This window comes from Brassica rapa, chromosome A04 (assembly GCF_000309985.2).
Source record: "Brassica rapa cultivar Chiifu-401-42 chromosome A04, CAAS_Brap_v3.01, whole genome shotgun sequence".
In the NCBI taxonomy this organism is placed as follows: domain Eukaryota; kingdom Viridiplantae; phylum Streptophyta; class Magnoliopsida; order Brassicales; family Brassicaceae; genus Brassica; species Brassica rapa.
In genome coordinates, this window is record NC_024798.2 from 19,551,782 (window position 1) to 19,571,812 (window position 20,031).

The 20,031-nt window shown below is 38.4% G+C and overlaps 4 protein-coding genes and 1 non-coding gene across 7 annotated transcripts; 3 read left to right on the plus strand and 2 right to left on the minus strand.

Moving 5' to 3' along the window:
- Window positions 1-917: 917 nt before the first annotated feature.
- LOC103865729 lies at window positions 918-5,611 on the minus strand. Of its 3 annotated transcripts, XM_033289231.1 has the most exons (3): window positions 1,770-5,611; window positions 1,543-1,607; window positions 918-1,436 (listed from the first exon to the last, which is right to left on the minus strand). In XM_033289231.1, the coding sequence occupies exon 1, from the start codon at window positions 3,434-3,436 to the stop codon at window positions 2,762-2,764; it is 675 nt and encodes a 224-aa protein (XP_033145122.1). In that variant the 5' UTR covers window positions 3,437-5,611; the 3' UTR covers window positions 918-1,436; window positions 1,543-1,607; window positions 1,770-2,761. The 3 variants fall into 3 exon arrangements, with proteins under 3 accessions (XP_033145122.1, XP_033145120.1, XP_033145119.1); XM_033289229.1 differs by having other exon boundaries at window positions 918-2,140; window positions 2,217-5,611; XM_033289228.1 differs by having other exon boundaries at window positions 1,543-5,611.
- A 232-nt stretch (window positions 5,612-5,843) lies between these two features.
- LOC103865730 (ACT domain-containing protein ACR9) lies at window positions 5,844-7,964 on the plus strand. Its single transcript, XM_009143574.2, has 5 exons — window positions 5,844-6,088; window positions 6,246-6,467; window positions 6,572-6,990; window positions 7,077-7,361; window positions 7,590-7,964. Exons 1-5 carry the CDS (start codon window positions 5,935-5,937, stop codon window positions 7,728-7,730), a joined length of 1,221 nt encoding a protein of 406 aa, XP_009141822.1. The 5' UTR covers window positions 5,844-5,934; the 3' UTR covers window positions 7,731-7,964.
- Window positions 7,965-8,213: 249 nt separating this feature from the next.
- Window positions 8,214-14,970, plus strand: LOC103865731. The gene is made up of 11 exons (XM_009143575.3): window positions 8,214-8,909; window positions 8,987-9,071; window positions 9,174-9,887; window positions 10,008-10,129; window positions 10,260-10,406; window positions 10,499-11,384; window positions 11,584-12,042; window positions 12,122-12,414; window positions 12,551-12,649; window positions 12,732-12,854; window positions 12,966-14,970. The coding sequence occupies exons 1-11, from the start codon at window positions 8,832-8,834 to the stop codon at window positions 14,697-14,699; spliced, it is 4,740 nt and encodes a 1,579-aa protein (XP_009141823.1). The 5' UTR covers window positions 8,214-8,831; the 3' UTR covers window positions 14,700-14,970.
- Window positions 14,971-15,081: 111 nt separating this feature from the next.
- On the minus strand, window positions 15,082-15,153 carry TRNAC-GCA. Its single transcript has one exon. It is a non-coding gene; the product is annotated as a tRNA-Cys (tRNA).
- Window positions 15,154-15,253: 100 nt separating this feature from the next.
- Window positions 15,254-19,773, plus strand: LOC103865732 (serine/threonine-protein kinase BIK1). Its single transcript, XM_009143576.3, has 6 exons — window positions 15,254-17,821; window positions 17,890-18,197; window positions 18,399-18,534; window positions 18,628-18,770; window positions 18,858-18,981; window positions 19,230-19,773. Exons 1-6 carry the CDS (start codon window positions 17,770-17,772, stop codon window positions 19,610-19,612), a joined length of 1,146 nt encoding a protein of 381 aa, XP_009141824.2. The 5' UTR covers window positions 15,254-17,769; the 3' UTR covers window positions 19,613-19,773.
- The last annotated feature ends 258 nt before the right edge of the window (window positions 19,774-20,031 follow it).

The window sequence follows — 20,031 nt, forward strand, 5'->3', positions numbered from 1 at the left end:
AGATCACAAATTGTATTATTCAAGTCGTGATGGATTTTTTTTTACTTTCTTTTAGCAAAAATGACAACTAGTAGTTCGTGATGATATATGATCTGCACTACGTATACCATACTCATTGACAACCAGATTCATGGCATATTCACTAGTGGTTTACTAGAACCAAAATATATAACTAGTCTGTGCTAACGTGACTTTTTGCACCGCAATATATAAACCAAATCATAATAACGAGTTAACGATTGATACTTGTTGGGTTTCTAAAAAAAAAAGATTAATATTTTATTACTTTAGCTTTTCCCAAACATGTTGAAACATTGTCTTAATGACAATTGTATTTTTAAGTTTCCAACCGGTTCTAAATTTAAGAGCCGGTTCTTAGTTTTTTTAGTTAAAAATTAAGAGACGATTTTTTATATCCCGTTAAAAACCTCATTCTAAGAACTCCCATTAATCATGTTCTTAGGTGTTAGTTGTTAAGATCTTATATGCTGTTTCTCTTTCCTAATTAATTAATTTTTATTTATTTATTTTTGTTAAAAACTTCTTTCCATCTTCTAGTTGGAGGTGCTCTAAGCACAATCATGAAAACATAAGATAAAAAATCTTGAAAAATAAAATATCTAATGTTAAAAATATAATACTCTCTGTATAAACGTAATACATATATTGTATTAAATTAGGAATAAGCTAGATCATCATCTTTATAAATATATGCATATTGTAAATTAATTCTTATAAAAATGAATACATTTTTTTCATAAAACATTTGTGTGTTCCTTATTCTTATCAGTTTATCAATAAGATTCATTAGAGTACAAGTTCGCTTTGGACACCTAGAGGCCAAAAGCCAAAGCGTATTGCCAGCTACTTAACCTATGGACTTAGTTGTCTAAGAATCTTTTGTTTTCTACACTGAATGAAAACAAATAGGTTTTATTTACGCGTTTTTTTAGAAGTATATGTAACAAGAGTTGACTATAGGTCGGTTACACATATGCTGCCATCCCATCCCATCCAACTGGTTTAAACGAAGTCCACACAAAGAGATCACAATCTTCCTTCAAAAAATATATGCATACAGTCAATGACGACTTAAGGGTTGAGTCAACGTCTGAGAATCATGGACACATGCGTCGCCTCGTCTAGCGCTTAGGCCTAACTTCTTCCACACGATTGCGTCAAGACGCTCACTCTCTACTCGCTCGCACTTATCACATCCATGCATTCATTTATTCTCGCTGGATGTTGTACAGGATCAGGATTAATCTCTTTATCTAATTTAGGAAAGTACGCAGACCAGGTACTGAAGCCGATGAAAAGAGTGTTGAGGCGAGTTAAGTACTATCTCTAGAGATAGTAACTTTATGGGTAACGAAAAAAAGTTGATCTCTAGTTTCGGTGACCACCAAAGCGGAGGCATGTCGACTCGAGGCAAGCTAACCAGAGAATGAAAACGTATTTGGAAACAACTCGCAATTAATAACCAAACCTTTTTATGTCATGAAACTATAACGACAAAAAAAATTGGCAGCAGAAACATACCTTAATTAGTATGAATTTGTTTTTTTTTTGGCACAGCAATATGTACTTTCCTGATACATGTAAAACTGATGACATTCAAATAAAACAAATTAATTAGTTTTCTCCTATAATGTTAGCATAATATTTTGATCTAAATAATAGTGTTAATTTAGTAGGATAGTCGAACAAAGAATATAATTTGGATTAAGAAAAGTTTCCAAATTAGAATAGTTTCAAAAAAAGTATACTCAAAAAACAATGCGTCGTTCGTTGTTTTCACAACGTCACACCCTGTTGTTTCGACTTTCAGCAAAACACAGGCGAGAGCGAGAGAGTCCAAGTGGGTTTCCAGATTCGTTGACCAATCTCTCCGTGTTGTTTTGCTTATCACAAGTGATTATTTGCGATAAGCACAGTCGCGATGTCAGAGACTGCTGTGCACGGAGGAGCAATCGACTGGGAGGAAGAAGACGAAGATTATATGATGACGCAGAAGATCGTATATGGAGTAACCGGATTTGAGCTCAGCTCACTATGCCCTGAGCTAGGGTTACCACTTCTTGCAGCCTCAGGAATCTGATTTGTTTATTTACATTCCCCTCAAGGGTCACATTTTTAACTGTCAATATGGTAAAGAACGAGTAAGTGGTGTTGATGATGCCACTTGGATAGTAAAAAAAGTATTGGACAAAAACCTGAAGGGGAAAGAGATTCTCCACTTGGTCTGTTCATGAGTCTCTTGTCTGTATTCATTTATCGGTCCATATTGAAAGTTACAAAAAATAAAAATAAAAAAATTCTTCTACTTAGTTTGGAAGCGAATGATCTCGAGAAACTCAATTAGTAGTAGTACTTAATGATTCTTAATACTTCTATTTTCTAACTACATATTCGATATTATATTAACATTCTTTCAGAATTAATTCCTTTTAAAAGTGAAAGTCGGTTTAGGACTATGATGCTGAGCTCGTGCATCTTAAAATGTCAACTACAACAGTGTGGCAATTATGAAGAAAAGAAAGAAAAAAAAACAAAAACAAAAACCGAATCCAATGTTCATCTTTGTTCTCTCTTTTCTTTTAACATTAATTTGTTATTGAAATTCTAAGTTATGTAAATCATCTACAACTTTGATTCTTTTATCTAAAATCATGATTTGATTTGAATAATCCATAAAACTTTTCTAATCACCTTTTTGTCATGTTCTTGTTGAAACTTCATCTTTAAAATCTGACTCTTATCAGTTTAAGCCTTTGCTGACTTCTTCAGCTTCTGCAATCTCCGTCACTTTCCTCTTGTTAAGCTTCTCCTCTGCGTCTCTCAAGAACTTAAATCTCGGCAAAGACGATGGTGATGATGTTGGTGAATGTGATGATGATCTCACTAGCCTGTTAAACTCAGCATCAGTCGGTGACTCGAAGAAACCTTCTTTTCTGCCGTTACAAGACTCTGTTAACGGAGTGTAAGGAGGCGTAAAGAGCGAAGGAGAAGCACGAGGAGTGAGATACGGAGGAGAAAAACCACTTTCCATATTTAGAAACAAATCGTTCAAACTCTTTCCTTTCGTGGAAACACCTTCTTCAGATTCCATTTCCTCTACTGTTTCCTCCACGATAGTGAACAAAAACCTCGGCACAAGCCCTGGACCCACCACGTTCCCAAACCCATCATCAGGAGGAAGACATTGCTGTTGAGTTTCATTAGGTTTAGGGCTAGAAGAAGGAGAAGGGTTAGTGCTGCAGCAACAGAAGAAGAGAAGTTTTCTGGTTGCAGGGGTAGAATAGTCATTTCGTAGATTAGGTCTCCTCCTCCTCTTCTTACAACAGATCAAGTAATAGAGCTCGGCGAGAAGAGCTAGTAGCAAGCAACCAAAGACTATGCTTAGAGCAAGTCCCACACTGCTTAAAGATCTCATGTTTCCTATTCAAGACAAGATTCACATCTCTTGTTCATATCATTAAACCAAACACAAAGAGGGGAAAGAACTCAACTAACAGTCAAAAATGAAATGCAGAAGGAACAGAAACTATGAATGATATAAATGATTCTGGGAAAAAAAAGAGTGTTAATATAGGGAAGTGTGAAACTGAAACTTGGCTATATAACTTTTGTTTGGTTAAAGGAACCTTCGGTTTATAATCTTTTTTGCTTTAAATCAATAAAGACTAAAATAGTAAAAAGATTATGAAATTTTACCCTCAGCGAAAGCTACTGCTGACCATTTCTTTTTTTGTTACATAGAAAACTCGAATTTGTAATCTTTAATCAGGAGAAAAAAAGAATTTGCATTTATTTTCAAATAGTTTCCCTTTCAAAACATAAAGTATTATGGATAGCATATAAAGAAGCATTTAAACCCATGTGACGCATATGCTATGGTAAGGGTGAGATTTGTTTGTTTGGTTTGCGCTTCTTCGTGCGTTGATTGATATTAGATTTGCTAAAGTCATCAGAGAGTCAGAGAAAACACACCAAATCCGTGTGTCAGTGATTCAACTTCAATAATTTTCGTGAGATGTGCATCAACAATTATATATCCAGCCTCTTCCATCGGCCAATCACACATTTTATACGTAGCATTTGACATATTGGTGTTATATGATATTTCATATAGTACCACTTGGTTTCTTGGAATATACCTTTGTTCTCTTAAACTTATGAACTTTGGAAATTTATTCTCCTCTCTTCCATCTTAATGTATCGAAAAGCGTTATAATTACTAAGATTTGTTTCTTCCCATGTCTGAACAGACCATCCAACGTGTTGCAAGCTTTGTCGGTTAGTCATACAAGTGTGAATTTCAACGCATTTGAATATGGTATTTGGATGTTACTTGATGTCTAACCAACTTGGGGTCTATTATCAAGGCTCTACAGTTGGGTAACTAGATCTGAGAGTAAACCCATATTAGCTCATATTCTCTGAAGACGCGTTTCTACACTTTAACTCATAGTTATTGCTAGAATCTACTTACATAAACGCTTCCATCTGTTTTTTTTGGTGATACTTTTGTTTGTTTTCCATCTCAGGCTAACTTCACAACACAATAGTTTGAACAGTGAACTACTTTCGATTAATCTTTGAAACGATACTTCATGTCATTTCAAAATAGTGTTGCAAGCTGCATATATGTTCACCGTTTATGAAACTCTCTCATGTTACTATTATCAAGACTGGTCTTGAGCAAATCTTCCAGCCCAATAAATCCTTCTTTGTTGCCTTGATATGTGGAGCATATCTTCTAAGTTTTGTTAGCTTTCCAATGCAAGCCACTATTTTGCGATCAATTTAACGAACAATCAACTATTTTCCAAAGAACATCGATGTTAGGATCACAGATCGGATCTACTGAATAATACCGTATATTGATGATCCACACGAGAATTACAACAATGGATCGGAGGACTCTATCACCTGAGTACCTCAACTACTCTATCACTTGAGTAGCTCTTAACTCATCACTAAAGATTTCACTATTGTAATCTTCAATAAGCAACTAAACAATACTCTCAGCTATTTATACTTCCCGAAATACAAATGTCTTCTTCTCTTTTATTCTTCTAATTTGTAACTGCAAAGATTCTCTTTCTCTTAGAGTGTCTCATCATTTTTTCCCTGCAAACCCTCCAACTCTGCCACAGACACTCAAGCTACTCCTTTCCCTTTATTCCTCTTATATGTATACTTGAACCTATCAATCCATCACTGTCCCCAATTTTTTTTTTCCGAGAATTGCAAGATTTCATTCAATCAACTATTAGTATATTTTAACAATTATGGGTGACACGAGAAGAACATCGACCCACAGTCATATTCCACAGACATCATTCTATTTTTTTCTTTGCATTTCTAATTTAAATGTCTTAAAATTACTAGTAAATTATTATTATCTTCCCCACCACCCAGCTTCAACGAAAGGTCTAAAACACAAGTGTACGACGAATTAAAAATAGAACTTGTTTAAAGCTCCCACCACAGGTTTATTAATAAAAAAAAATAAACCTACAATTATCATCATCATCTATATTTTTTATATTACGAATCATACAACCCGTGATTGTTGTTGTATCAACAATCCCACATAGCCAAAAAATATCTTATATTATCCATCTACCTTAATATCTACGGACCGTCTTACAAAGCACAGCTTGTCCAACGTGAAACTACGATAACACCCTTCTTACAAAAGATTAAGATTGGTACGTGTCCACTGCCTAACCCAGCTTTTTCTTTTCCTCATACGTGTGTATGACTAGACACGTAGGTCCCACTCAGCAACCCGACAACTCTAATTAAACCAAAAATAAAATAAAACAAAATTAATTTTCTCACATATATATATTTCTTCTTGTCCCTTCTTCTCCTTTTCTGCGAGAATTCTTTTTTTTTTAAATCCTCGGTTGGGAGCAAAAAATGGGAATTCTCAACGACGACGCCGTTTTAATCGAACCGGGAAAAAACTCCGGCGATCCCACCATGGTCACCGTGAATTGCCCAGATGAATCAGGTCTCGGTTCAACTCTCTGTAGAATCATCCTCGAGTTCGGTCTCTCCATCACCAAAGCAGGTATAAAAGTCTTAATCTTTGTCTTTTTTTTCGGGGAATATACTCTGTTTTGTCGGTTACGAATATTCGAGATTAGATTTAATTATGTTAATTATTATGTGATTAATTCTAATTTATTGATGATTGTGAAAAAAATGGGGTTTGTTAATTGTTGCAGATTTTTCAACGGATGGAAGATGGTGTTACATAGTGTTTTGGGTCAGTCCTGATAACGGTTCTTCTAGATTCGATTGGGACAGCTTGAAGAACCGTCTCTTGTCTGCTTGTCCGTCTTGCTTGGGTTCCTATTACTCCTCTCTTCAGTCTTCTAATGTCTCTAAGCCTCCTTCTCTTTACCTCCTCAAGTTCTTCTGCCGCGACAGGAAAGGACTGCTTCACGGTTTGGTCCCTTTACTTGTGTCTTTTTTATATCTGTTTTTGTGTCTTAATGGTTTTAATTAATTATAAAGTCTGTTTTTTTTTCTTGGTGGGTTTTTTTTGTAGATGTTACTAAAGTCCTGACAGAGCTAGAGTTTACTATCCAACGAGTCAAAGTCACGACAACGCCAGACGGAAGAGTCTTGGACATGTTTTTCATCACTGACGCAATGGATCTACTGCACACTAAGCAGAGACAAACCAAAACGTGCGATCATTTGACAGCTGTGCTCGGGGAACACGGTGTGAGCTGCGAGATTGAGCTAGCTGGTCCCGAGCTAGAGAGTCTCCAACGATTCTCTGCCCTTCCACCTGAAGCTGCTGATGAGCTCTTCGGCTCTGACGTTACTTCAATCTCCAACAAAGTTGTTCTCACGGTCGATAACCACTTGAGCCCTGCGCATACGCTGCTTCACATCAACTGTATCGATCAGAAGGGGCTTTTCTACGATATCCTCAGGACTTCTAAAGACTGCGACGTCCATGTAACGTTTTCAAGAACTCGTCTAGGCCTCTTCCTTAACAAGATTTTGTTTAACTGATGTTAGTGTATGATTGGTGCTTTATACAGATTGCTTACGGTAGATTCTCATCGAAGGTTAAAGGCTATAGGAATCTGGACTTGTTTGTGAGAGGTACTGACGGGAAGAAGATAGCTGACCCGAAACATCAAGACAGCTTCTGTTCTCGTCTTAAGGAGGAGATATCGTGTCCTTTGAGAGTTATAATCGTGAACCGAGGACCAGACTCTGAGCTATTAGTAGCCAACCCTGTGGAACTATCTGGTAAAGGAAGGCCACGAGTTTTCTACGATGTCACACTCGCTTTGAAGTCTCTTGGAATCTGCATCTTCTCTGTAAGTATATATTCTTTCGTCTCAAAATGATAGAAAAATAATTGTTTCAATAAGTTTATTATATTTTTTTACAATTTTAAGGCATTTTTTGTTAGGTGGTAATAATGATAAAGTGTAAATTTTGAAGAAATTAATAGTGTTTATTGAATTCTGATTGGATACTAGTGTTCTTATATGTTTTTATTGGACCGGGTTATAAAATGTTGCGAGTTGTGCTTCTTTTTGTAGGCTGAGATTGGGAGGCACTCGACTTCGGATAGACAATGGGAAGTGTATAGGTTTCTTTTGGAGGAGCGTCGTGAGTTTCCATTGGACCGTGCTAGGAATCAGATAGTGGATAGAGTGACAAAGACACTTATGGGTTGGTGAAAGTGGATGAGAGACTTTAACGTTGTATCCTAGGGGCCTTAAGAAACCGAGTCTTGGCTCGATGAAGGGTTCAAGTAAAGAGATTTGGAGAGTGGTTGGTTGCTTTTGTGTGGAGCTTAGCCGTGAGTTGCGTTGTAAAGATATGGATAAATTGTAAAAAGGGATTAAAGTGCAATTGCAATGAATGCTTTGTAACTCACTTTGGTTTAATCGAATCATACGGACGTGTCTTGAGTCTGCGCGAGTCAGGTGTGTCGCTTACAGGGAGTCACCGTGTGTTGAATGTGCATGGACGTGAAGAATGGGACCGAGCCAGGTTCGAATCGCAAAATCTGCACATGTAGCTGCAGTTGTAAATTAAGGACGTCTAATATTAGGCTTGAGTTACTCGAATCCGAGCTCGAGTCAAAATTATGAATCCATTTCCTCATTTAGGTCTATGAAAATCCGAATGGAGGATTCTCCGGCCTAAATTCGAACGTGTATCTGAAAACTTTTAAAAAACTGGTCAGAGTATCTAAATTAGTATTCTAAATGATTTGACCAATGATTCATTGTTTGCTTTATATATTAAAAGATTTTTGGTTTTAATTCATGGAAAATGCAAATTATGAAAAATATTAAAAAATGCTTACAAGAAACCTTCGGCATGATATAAGATGTATCATCAGGAATGGATTTCGTAAGACGATTTAGAGTGATGCATACATAAAATTGTGGTATTCAATAGATTTCATACGTAATATTTTTCATAGTTTGTAATAACATAACTAAAAAAACATGATTTGTTATTTTTAATTTATTTTCATACATGGGAAAAATATATAAACCCGAAGCATCAATTCAGATCCAACTGAGTATAAAAATTTATATGAAACGAACAAAATCTAAATATCAAATCCAGGTAAAATGAACATGGTGGGTAAACTGTAAAAAAGGGATTTAACAATTAACAGTGTAGGAAAGAAGGAAACGAGAAAGTAAAAAAAAAAAAGAAAGAGGAGCGTAGGGTTAGAATAGTCGTTTCGTAATCCGTTATCTTCTGGGTCGTGTGTTGAAGCCAGAGGAGAAGAAGAGATCTTAGCTTAGGTTTTGAGGAAGATGACGACACCAATCACCGGGAAGCAAGCTTCGGGTTCCGCCAAAGAAGAAGGCGAGCTCTCCACCTCCGACGACGATGTATCATTCCTCTCCCTATTCCTTATTCTGCGAATCTCGATTATTCCCTAATCTGATCCACCAATTTTGACTTTTAGGTGCAACCGAGCACGAGAGCTCCTCTCACTGAACATGTCTCTGCTCCTTCGTCCCACACTAACATCCAAAGGCGTCTTCAACCTGGTAAAAACAACACGGCGTTTTCTTTTTGTTGCGTGTAAAACAACAAGACTTTTGAAAGTTGCCTTTGAAACTAGCTTACTTGTTTTGTTTGTGACTTGTCAGGAAAAGCTGAATCTTTGCTTAAGAAGCCAGCGGTGTCTGCTGCTCCCTTACAAGGGAAGAAACTTCCTTTAAGGGGCAACGACAACAACCTTGTGATAGACTTCTCAGATGACGATAACGGTAGCGAATCTGAAACCAAAGGAAGGAAGCAGGTATCGAAGATTCAACCGAAAGGAACCATGTCTTGGAATAGAATCCCGTCTACGTTATTACAAACAAAGTTGAAAGGGCCGTTTCAAATTGATAACAGAGCAGTTGCAAAGAAGGCACCTTCCGCTAGCACCTTTGGTCATGCTGCGGCTTCTAAAGCTCCCAACCTTGCGCTTCCCAAGGTAATTAGGAGAAATAGCCATACCTATGAGAGGAAGGTTAGCAAAGATACGCCGCGTCCTGAACAGATTGTGGATCCCAATAGCAGCAAACTTCAGGAACTTGAGCTGAGGCAGCGGATTGCACAGCGGGAACAATGGGAAATTGAGCGGAAGCTTAAGGCAGTTCAGACAAAGAAGGATGATGTTATCCCAAAAATCAGTCAAACAAGGAGTCTCGTTATGGTTTCTGGTAATGGGAAACAGCTCGAACCAAACGAACCTGCAAAGAAGCGCTTAAAAGTTAGTGGAAATGACACAAGCCAGCCTGTTATTGATAGCAGAGTTCCAGCATCTACTGCTGCACCAATGAAAGCGCCTGCCATCGGTAAAAGTCTACTTTCAGGTGAGACTAACGGAAAATATCTACTGTTTGTTTCACTTAGAAAACTTATTTTGGTTAAGTAAATCAATGTTTTGATTTTTTCCCACATCTGGTTTCAACTGGCTTTGTTGTTTTATGTAGGTATCAATGCAAATGCTAGTTGCAAACAGATTGGTAGTAACAGTGGTGAGACTGCTCCCCGGGTCATTTCTCAGCATATTGTACAAGGCAATACAAGCTCTAGTGTCTTACAAAAAAGTGGAGTAAGTGTCATCATCTTTTGTATTTTCTCCTTGACTAGAAGTGGAATTATCGACTCTAAGACTAGTAGTTAAACTATTTCTAGTGTTGGCCAGTGTTTTGTCAATTTATGCGTTTTTTTTTCTGTTCCAGAGCAAAACAAATCATTCCGAAGGTGTAAGATGTGGCCAGCCAGATCCTCCTGTTCAGTTAACTTCAAGAGAACTGGAAACAGTGAAAAATGTTGGTAGCAACTTGTCGAGTGATCAGTTGCCCAAAATAGTCAATGGAAACCACCAGGTTTTTTCTATATCCTTAAATAACAAGTTGGAGGCGGCTGGTATGATTTCATGATCCTTACTTTTGATTTTTTGTTTTTCTGCTTGATTCAGCCTTCTCTGGACAATTCTGGCTTCTGGAACATCCCGGGAAATACAATTGCTCCTGGACATAGTCAACTTGATATGCTATATTTGACAAACCTAGAGGAATCTCTTGACAGAGACCTGGAGGAAGCACAAGAACGTAAACGCCTTTGTGAGATTGAAGAGAGGAACGCTCTCAAAGTTTACAGAAAGGCACAAAGATCTTTGATCGAGGCAAATGCCAAATGTGCAGAACTTTACAGTAAGAGAGAAACTTTATCTGCTCACTATGGATCTCTTATTGTGCGTGACACCAGGTTGTTGTGGCCTTCTATACATCATGAGCACCCTGAAACTGGGCTTCGGTACGTGAGTAACAGTGCTGAAAACATTGATTTGGCAACCAAAACGGACATCCCTCAGCATACTCAGCTAGGAACCAACCACACACATAACAACGAATATGGTGGCATTCATTCTCTACATCGTCCCCATAGTGGACATAATTTGGGTTCAGAGCCGTGCAGTGATCATGATGCTAGCACCTCGGATGGATTGCCTTACAGTGAGAAGCAAACTGCAAGTAGACTATGCTCCCCGTCTAGCGATGCTCACATGTTGGCTGAAGATGAGTCATTTCCAGTAAACCATGAATCTACCGAAGGAAACATTGGGCATCAAGCAGAAAATCTTGAGCAAGCACTAGGCAATCAGAATTCCTTGCTTATTGAAGCATCATTAAGATCTAAATTATTTGAGCGTCTGAGTATGCGGGAAGAATCTAGAGGTGGCACATGTGCCAATGGAGAGACTGTGGTAGATAGAGGGGATGAAAGTGATGTTGCAAGTGAACGAACCCAGAGAGATGGCAGTAGTCCTGTCTCCGAAAAAGTTCAGCATAGTGATTCTAAAAGTAAGTAGTTTATTTATAAGAGATTGGCATTTTTCTTGGTTATTTGGCTGGGCATTCACTTGACAAAAGGAGAAAAGTCATTTGCAACCTTATTTTACTTTCAAGTCTTACTCTTAGAGATGATTGAGCTCAACTGCGGATAGCAAATGCGTGGTTGCTTTAAATTTCTTTTAACACGTCTTCCTATTTTTAATCTCAGAGCCAGACGCCAATAAACTGCAAGGAAGTCCCTCGGAACCACCAGTTGAACGCAGCACAATCAAGGAAAATTTTGGATCATCTGTAGATATGGAGTCCCATGAAACTTCTCCAGAGGATGACCTTTTGTTGTCTGTAGCTTCAGCAGGCCCTTTTTTTCGGAGCACAATTAATCATCTAAAGGTCCCTGGGTCTTCCATTACATCTCTGGGAACAGAATCCACACTTGAAAACAAGTCATATAGCGTATACAGTGATGTTAGACAACGTAGCAGCTTGACTAGAACTCCAGTATATGAGAGAAAAGTTGACCTTTACACGTCTAATTTGAAGATGGACCCTTTTCGGCCTCTCTGCATGTACGAGTTACGTGGAAGATGCAATAATGATGAATGCTCTTGGCAACATTTCAAGGATTTCGCTGATGACGGTTTGCATCAAAGTCAGAACGATCCTCCGGGTATGGCAGAAAATATGTATATAAGAATTCTAGAAACGATATTTTCTTTGCCAGAATTCTAATTTTATGCGTTTTGCAGATTGTAATGTTGCGTCAAGTTTACATGAGAAGCAAGGATCACAGATTTTTGACGTGGTGCATTCACCAACTTATCTTGTCTGCTTGGATACGATGAAGGTTGATTCGTGGTCTTACGAGTCCCTTCTGGCTCAAAGACATGGGCAAATATGGGGGAAGCACTTTAGTGTCTGCCTCGCCTCATCGAACTTGCTTTACAAGAATATACCTGCCAGGGAAAACGAAGGTCGAATTGAAGTCCTAGGAAATCCAAGAACACACTCATCATATTTAAGGATCAAACATAGCTTGATGGTTTGTCTTTTTTTTTTCTCTTTTTTTTTTAACCTTTAATTATGATAATATCAAGCTGCAGATCTGACCAATGCTGCATTCTTTTTATTGAAATTCTTACTGCTGTATTGCACTCCCCTGCTTGGTGCATTCGTAGAATCTCCTTAATCAAGGCTCAGTTGCTGCTCTTGAATCCGTGGAAATGGCTCTCACTGTTTTCTGTCGGGAAATTGACCACTCAGAAGGCTTGATCCAGGCAATGTTGTTTGATTCCTGTTAATACTGTGTAGTATCACTTTAGCTCTCGTTCTTATTCTGGTGGCCATTTTTCTTTTCAGGCCCTTTCTGTTCTTTCACGAGGTCTTGAAGGTGATCCAGCTTCTGAGATTCTTTGGATTGTGTATCTCCTGATTTACTATTCACATGAAGGATCAGATGGGAAAGATATGTTGTCTCTTGGGGTATGTTATGTCACCTATTTCGACATTGCCTGCATCTAGACAGCCACACGTCCATTTTATGATTTATTATCTGTGCACGTTGGCATATGAGATAACTTTTAAACTTTTCAGGTCAATCTGTGTAGCGGATCATACGTAATATGGCTTATGTACATCAACAGTCGAGGACAACTTAACGATCAACTAACTGCATATGATGCTGCCCTATCCGCGCTCTGCAACCATGCACCTGGGTCTATCGACAGGGATCATTCCAGCGCTTGCATTTTAGATCTTTCATTGCAGATGTTCAACCTTATGTGCATTTCTGGGAATGTTTCGAGGGCAATCCAGAGAATATCCAGGCTACAGGCTCCAGCAGCAGTTTCGGAGGACCCTGACTTTTCAATGATGTCTCAAATTCTGACATGCTTAACATATTCTGATAAATGTGTGTTCTGGATTTGTTGTGTGTACTTAGTTGTTTACAGGAAACTGCCTGATTCGGTTGTCCAACGATTTGAGATGGAGAAGGAACTGCTAGAAATAGAATGGCCTTCAGTTGATTTGGTAGGTGATCTGAAGCAGACGGCTCTCAGTTTATTTGATAAAGGGATGCGTTCAGAAGAACTTTGCCGAAGTGATGACTCATGGGGAAATGGAAAACAAGAGCGCACTGCCGGGCTATTCGCTCTGAACCACGCACTGTTTATGATTGCAGTTGATGAGTTGGAAAAATGTAGGGACATTGTGAAGGCATCAGTTGAGCTCTACCCAGCTTGCTTAGAGCTGAAACTGTTAGCAGCTAGGATGAAACCAAAGGAAACGTTGTCGTCTGGGTTTGAAGAGCTTCTCAAGCAGAAACCAGAAGATGCTTCAGGCACACAATGGATTTGGAATCAGTACGCTGAATATGCTTTGCAAGGAGGAAGCAACGACTCGGCAAGAGAGCTCATGTCCCGCTGGTATACCTCTGTATGGGATGTATCGTCTCGTAAGAAAAAGACAGCACTGACTAATGAAGAAACAGAGGAAGAAAGTGAGAGTGTTGCGTCAGATCAGGTGGATGTGATGTTTGGATATCTTAATCTCACTCTCCATAACCTACTGCAAAGTGATTGGACCGGTGCTTGCTCAGCCATTGACCAAGCACTTAAAGCTACTGCTCCTGGTCATTTTACGCATTGTCTGAGAGAACATGCTGTGTTTCAGCTAATCAATTCGTTGCAAGCAACAGGCGAGTTTCCAATCAACCTACAATTGAGATTACTCAACTCTTACCTTGATCAAGCAAGTCCTTTACCTATAAAAGAGCCACTATCGTGGAAATTCATCAGCAACAGCGCTGAGAAACCAAGAGTGAGGAAGCTAGTAAGTAACCTTCTGGCGCCAGTTTCATCTGAACTCTTAGTGGTAAACACAGTTCTTGAAGCATGGTACGGACCATCTCTTGTACCAGAGAAGCTGAGTAAACAAAAGGAACTGGTGGATTTTGTGGAAACAATCCTAGGCTTGGTCCCGTGCAACTACCCGCTGGCTTTGTCTGTAAGTAAGCTGTTGAAGAAAGAAGAGGACTCTGGTTCCTCGGGTGTTCACTTCTGGGCAGGTCTGAATCTTGTAAGTACAATTTCTTGTGCAATGCCAGTAGCTCCCGAGTATATATGGGTGGAGGCTGGAGAGATATTGAGCAATATCAACGGTTTCAAGACAAGAGCAGAGAGATTCTTGAGTAAAGCTGTGTCTGTATATCCAATGTCTGTGAAGCTGTGGAGGTGTTATGGGAGTGTAGCTAGAAGTATAGAAGAGAAAAGAGGCGCTAAGATTGAAGAAGAGGCTCGAAAGAAAGGAATCACTCTGGTGGATTGAAGTTTGAAAAGCGGTCCTCTTGTGTTTTTCCCTTTACATAGTTTTAGAACACACAAAGAGTAGGGAACATAGGAAATGGGGATTTTTGGAGATAAGAAACGAAAAGATATGGGAATACAGTTTTTGAAAATGGTTAAGTGAATACCACCATTGTTATACGCTTGTTCTGTTTCTAGCATAAGCTTATTTTGTTATACAATTTTACTTGTACCATGCTTTTGTATCATGGTGACAAACTTAATGATCACTTTGGATGAAGGTCTTATCATGACTTGGTGTTCCCCTCTTTATGTATTTACCATCTTCTGTCTATTTATTTACTAATCTTATTAAATAATTTATGTTTCCAGAAAAAAAGATAAAAGAGAAGACAAAAAAAAGAAGGGCCCAACCGGGTTCGAACCGGTGACCTATTGATCTGCAGTCAATTGCTCTACCACTGAGCTATGGACCCTTGTTGTGCATTTCTAATATCGCTAAGTAACAGTTCAAGTTTAATCACGTCAATATTTCTTCTCAACGTTTGTTTCTACTCAATGTTACATGATCCAGATGATGCAGAAAAAAGAAAACAAAAGTGGGTATTCTTAAATTTGGATCCATCATAATTAGCATCTCCTAATCTCTAATAATGACCAGACACAATGCGTCATTACTTAACCACCAATTAGTATGCATTCTTGAACAACTCAAGAAAGCTCCCCCACATTCCTACATTTGCTTTCACTCTCATTACTCCCACCATTCCCACAGCCTCACCAAACAAACTAGACGTCCCCAATAGATACATGCTTAAAGTTCAACATTAGTTCTTTCTTCAACTAACCCTGCGGGGTCTTTAATCTGAAAAGAAAAAAATGAGAAAGGAAACAGAGTCTAGTTTATGTTCGTTTAGGGGGAAAACGTTTTTGTTAATCGGGACAAAGGGTAGTTAGCAAATGTTTGGAAGACACGACAAGGGCAAAGTCAAAATAGTACATCCGTACATAAAGATTGACCAACTAGTGTCGAGAAATATTTTAGATTAACCAAAAAGTCCAAAAGTAACACCAAACAGACAGCGACGTCCACAACAATAAGTCACTCATTATCACAAACCTACCTCCCAAGTCAAACATATTTTCCCTTTTAATAGATTCTTGATAATGAACTTGTATAGAGAGAGGAGGAGTAAAGTTGATAGCTTGGGTCAATTATTTAGTATGTAAAGCGATCTCGAAAAGTTTGTAAAACTTCTTGCATCTAGAATAATGAGTTTCCATTACTTCCGTACGACAACGGTTGACAACAGGAAACAAAGTTATTACCATGGTTTTTGAACATTGTTTGAAGAAAATTAAATGGTCAAAACAATAAAAAGCAATCAAAATATTTTTTTTTTCTTTTTGCAAATGCATTTACAAGTAGAGGGGATCGATTCATGACGGCTAGCCAGCCAAATGATGAAACAAAAATAAGCTTTGAGGAGTTTTGTTGGGTATGAGCCTAGCCCTCCCAAAAGGCCCGCAAGACGATTACCCAGATACATGATTACAACAAAGAAGATCGGTTCGTCGACTTGTAAGCTGGTGTTCGGCTCGACTCCAGACTACTTTTAGTCGATAAGATGACTGACTAAACATCATCGGCTCGCCGACCTGACACAACGACCCGATGAGTCGGCCCAATTACTCGAGGAGGCCCATCGAGACAAGACACATTAGGTCAACAAGTGTTCACCTATAAAAGGAGGAGATAAGGCAACAAGGAGGAGATCCGCAAATTACTACACTCACTTTCGGCTAGAATTAGGGTTTTACATCTTACATCTCGCCGACTTGTACGGTCCGACGAACTTGTCTTCGCCGGACTTTTTCCTTTGTTCTCTTCCCCTTTTGTAACTCGGTTTCGACTCACTGATCTAATAAAACACGTCTTTATCTTGACCCACCGACGAGAACTCGTCTCTTCTCTTTACTAGTTTATTGCCAGTCTCAGTTTAAACAAGTTTGATATGATCTGAAGTGCACCCCAAAGAAAACCTAAATCAGTTGTATTAAAATAATTTAGGTGACCAACAAGGAGTTGATCTAGTTGATAATGTTTTTGGACCACATAGTAAGATTTAAGAGAGGGGTCGTTGGTTCTATTCCCGTTAGATAGAATATGCTCTCTTAAGAAAAGAAAATTTAAATTAACACGTTAGATCTCGATGCTTTTGATCCAAACTTTCTAACCATTTAAAAATTAAAAATAACTCTCCGATCTTTGATTTTGGTACAACCCAACAAAGATTATATAAAGCCAAAAAAAAGTGAATTCCTACCAACATTTTCTTATCATAAACAATTGTTGTTAACTAGATTCGAAATAGTGCATTCATATCAAAACCCATGATGTCAAGTCTCAATGATAACCATGCCTAAACTTCTAATTAACAAAACAAGATATGATATAATTTATTTAAAAAATCAAAATAATGTAGAGTGTAAGAGAAGCAATGATTTTAATTATTATTTATAATTTATACGTAGTTTCTGTTTACATACATACACACACACATGACAGTGATGACACACCCGAGACCAAATAAATATTTTGTTTACGACAGCAAATATGAAATCCTCGGGTCTCTCTGTTTGTTTGTCGTCCCCATAAATGGTAATAAATCAGATACGGACGGTAACAAAAGAACACTCCAAAACCAGTAATGTGACAGATAGTTTCTCTTATCAATCTTCTGAAAAAAAAAAACCTTACAGGATATAGCCAAAAGATTTCTCACGACTTTTTAAAATTAAAAACAGTTGGTCACACAACATATTATTTCGATGAAAATAGAATCCGACGACTTTTTATCTTTTGGCCAAACTATACTTTCTTGTATCCATTGGTTTGACTTTATACATAAAGACAAAGCAACCATTCTCCTTCTCTTTCTGTCATGCCTCATGCCTCTCATTAACACCAACCCTTATTCTCAATTCTTCACCTTCTTCTCTCTCTGTTCTCATCTCTTTCTCTTTAATCCGGTTCAAGCAGCTGAAGAAGAACGATCAAGAATCAAGACTCTGTTCTGTTCTGGACTCTGATGGGTTCTTGCTTCAGTTCTCCAGTCAAGGCCGATAACTTTTCCTACAATGGTACCATCTTTGCATCTATTAACTTTCTCGGAATCTTCTTCTTCATCTATTAGCATATGTCTATGTAGATAAGAGTAGCTATCTATCCGGTCTAAGCATGTGGAGCCGGACATCGTCATCCGTGAGGGCTGGGGCTCGGAAGACAGAAGAGGAGATACTCGAGTTGACGTCCGTCAAGAGCTTCACCTTCAACGAGCTCAAACTCGCAACCAGAAATTTCAGACCGGACAGTGTGGTCGGAGAAGGTGGGTTCGGTTCTGTCTTTAAAGGCTGGTTGGATGAAACCAGTCTCACTCCGACTAAACCAGGGACCGGTTTAGTCATTGCCGTTAAAAAGCTTAACCAAGAAGGTCTTCAAGGCCACCACGAATGGCTGGTATAGTGGTCATTTCCTCAAACTTGAGTTATATACGTTAATGAAAGAATGAAGCGCACATCAGTAGTTAGAAAAATAATTACCTAATATATAAAAGGTTATGATCAATCTAATTATCGTCAACTGGTTTTAAGTTGGAAGCCGATAATACGTCTGAATTAATGTGTGTGATTGTGTCTGATATGTTCTGTTATGATGCAGACAGAGATCAATTACTTGGGAGAATTGAGTCACCCAAATCTAGTGAAACTGGTTGGCTATTGCTTGGAGGATGACCACCACCTTCTTGTATATGAGTTTATGCAAAATGGAAGTCTTGAGAATCATCTATTCAGAAGTGAGTTCCCCTGAATCATTGTTTTGTTGTTTTGAAATGATGAAATGTTATATAGCTTGTGTTTTTGTACTTATGGAAGTGGTTTTGAAGCAGGAGGTTCACATTTTAAACCACTAACATGGTCTCTACGGGTCAAGGTTGCACTTGATGCAGCAAAGGGGCTTGCATTCCTCCACAGCGACCCTGTCAAAGTGATATACCGAGACTTTAAAGCCTCCAACATTTTGCTTGACGCGGTAAGAAATACATATTCAAAGAGTTAGATGGTCTCACTAATCTTTGAAAGACGTTTTACTGATTATGACTTTGTTTTCCAATAACAGGACTACAATGGGAAACTTTCTGACTTTGGGCTAGCTAGAGACGGTCCAATGGGTGATCTAAGCTATGTTAGTACAAGGGTTATGGGTACATATGGTTACGCTGCTCCCGAGTATATGTCATCAGGTTAACTAAACTACTAATCTTCTTGATAAAAAAAAAAAAATATGGGTCGGTTCTAGATTTCAGGACTATTAGGCTATATGCAATTTAGTGAAGATTTTAAATAAAGAATTATACAAATATGGGAGTCTATGTTTAAGTAAATTTTTTTTTTTTTAATTTTGATAGTCATAAATCAATGTTTCATTTGCATATGGATACAAGGGTTTGAGTCCTTAGATTCATGTTTTCACATTATTGTATACTGTCAGGTCACTTAAACGCAAGGAGCGATGTGTACAGTTTCGGAGTTGTGCTTCTAGAGATTTTGACGGGTAAAGAAGCTTTGGACTACAACAGGCCGGCTGAAGAAGAAGACCTTGTGGAATGGGCTAGACCTTACCTCACAAGCAAACGCAAGGTTCTCCGAATCGTGGACCCTCGGCTAGACACACAGTACTTACCCGAAGAGGCGGTGAGAATGGCCAGCATTGCGGTGCTGTGTATCTCGTTCGAACCCAAGTCGCGTCCGACCATGGACCAAGTGGTCCGTGCCTTGCAACAACTTCAGGACAACTTGGGGAAACCGACTCAGACCAATCCGGTTAAGGATGGCAAGAAACATAAAACCAGAGCTAAGTTACCAGAAGTATAGGTTATTTTTTCTTTCTTATTGTGTTTGTAACTATTGTTGATTTTTTTTTTTTGGTTAATACATTTGAATTTGATGTAGAGATGTTCCTCAATACAATTTTTAAAATTCGTGGGATGTTGTGTAAATATTCCCGGTTTAACTGAATATTGAGTTTCAATCAATTTTAATTTATTCGGTTTGGATTGGTTAGTACACTGTTTGGTTAAGAGCTGAAAAGTCAACATTTAAATTGAAGAACGCGTGTCGTTTCTCACTTCTGCATTCGAACTGCGTGCCGTCTTTATCTTTTATTCGCTTAGTGACCAACACAACTCAAGACTTCGTTTACTGTGTGTGTGGTGTCTGAGTGATCGTCGAGCTATGATGACGAAACAACCAACACGATTGCTAGGCTTGAATGCTTCAAAACATCGTCTTAA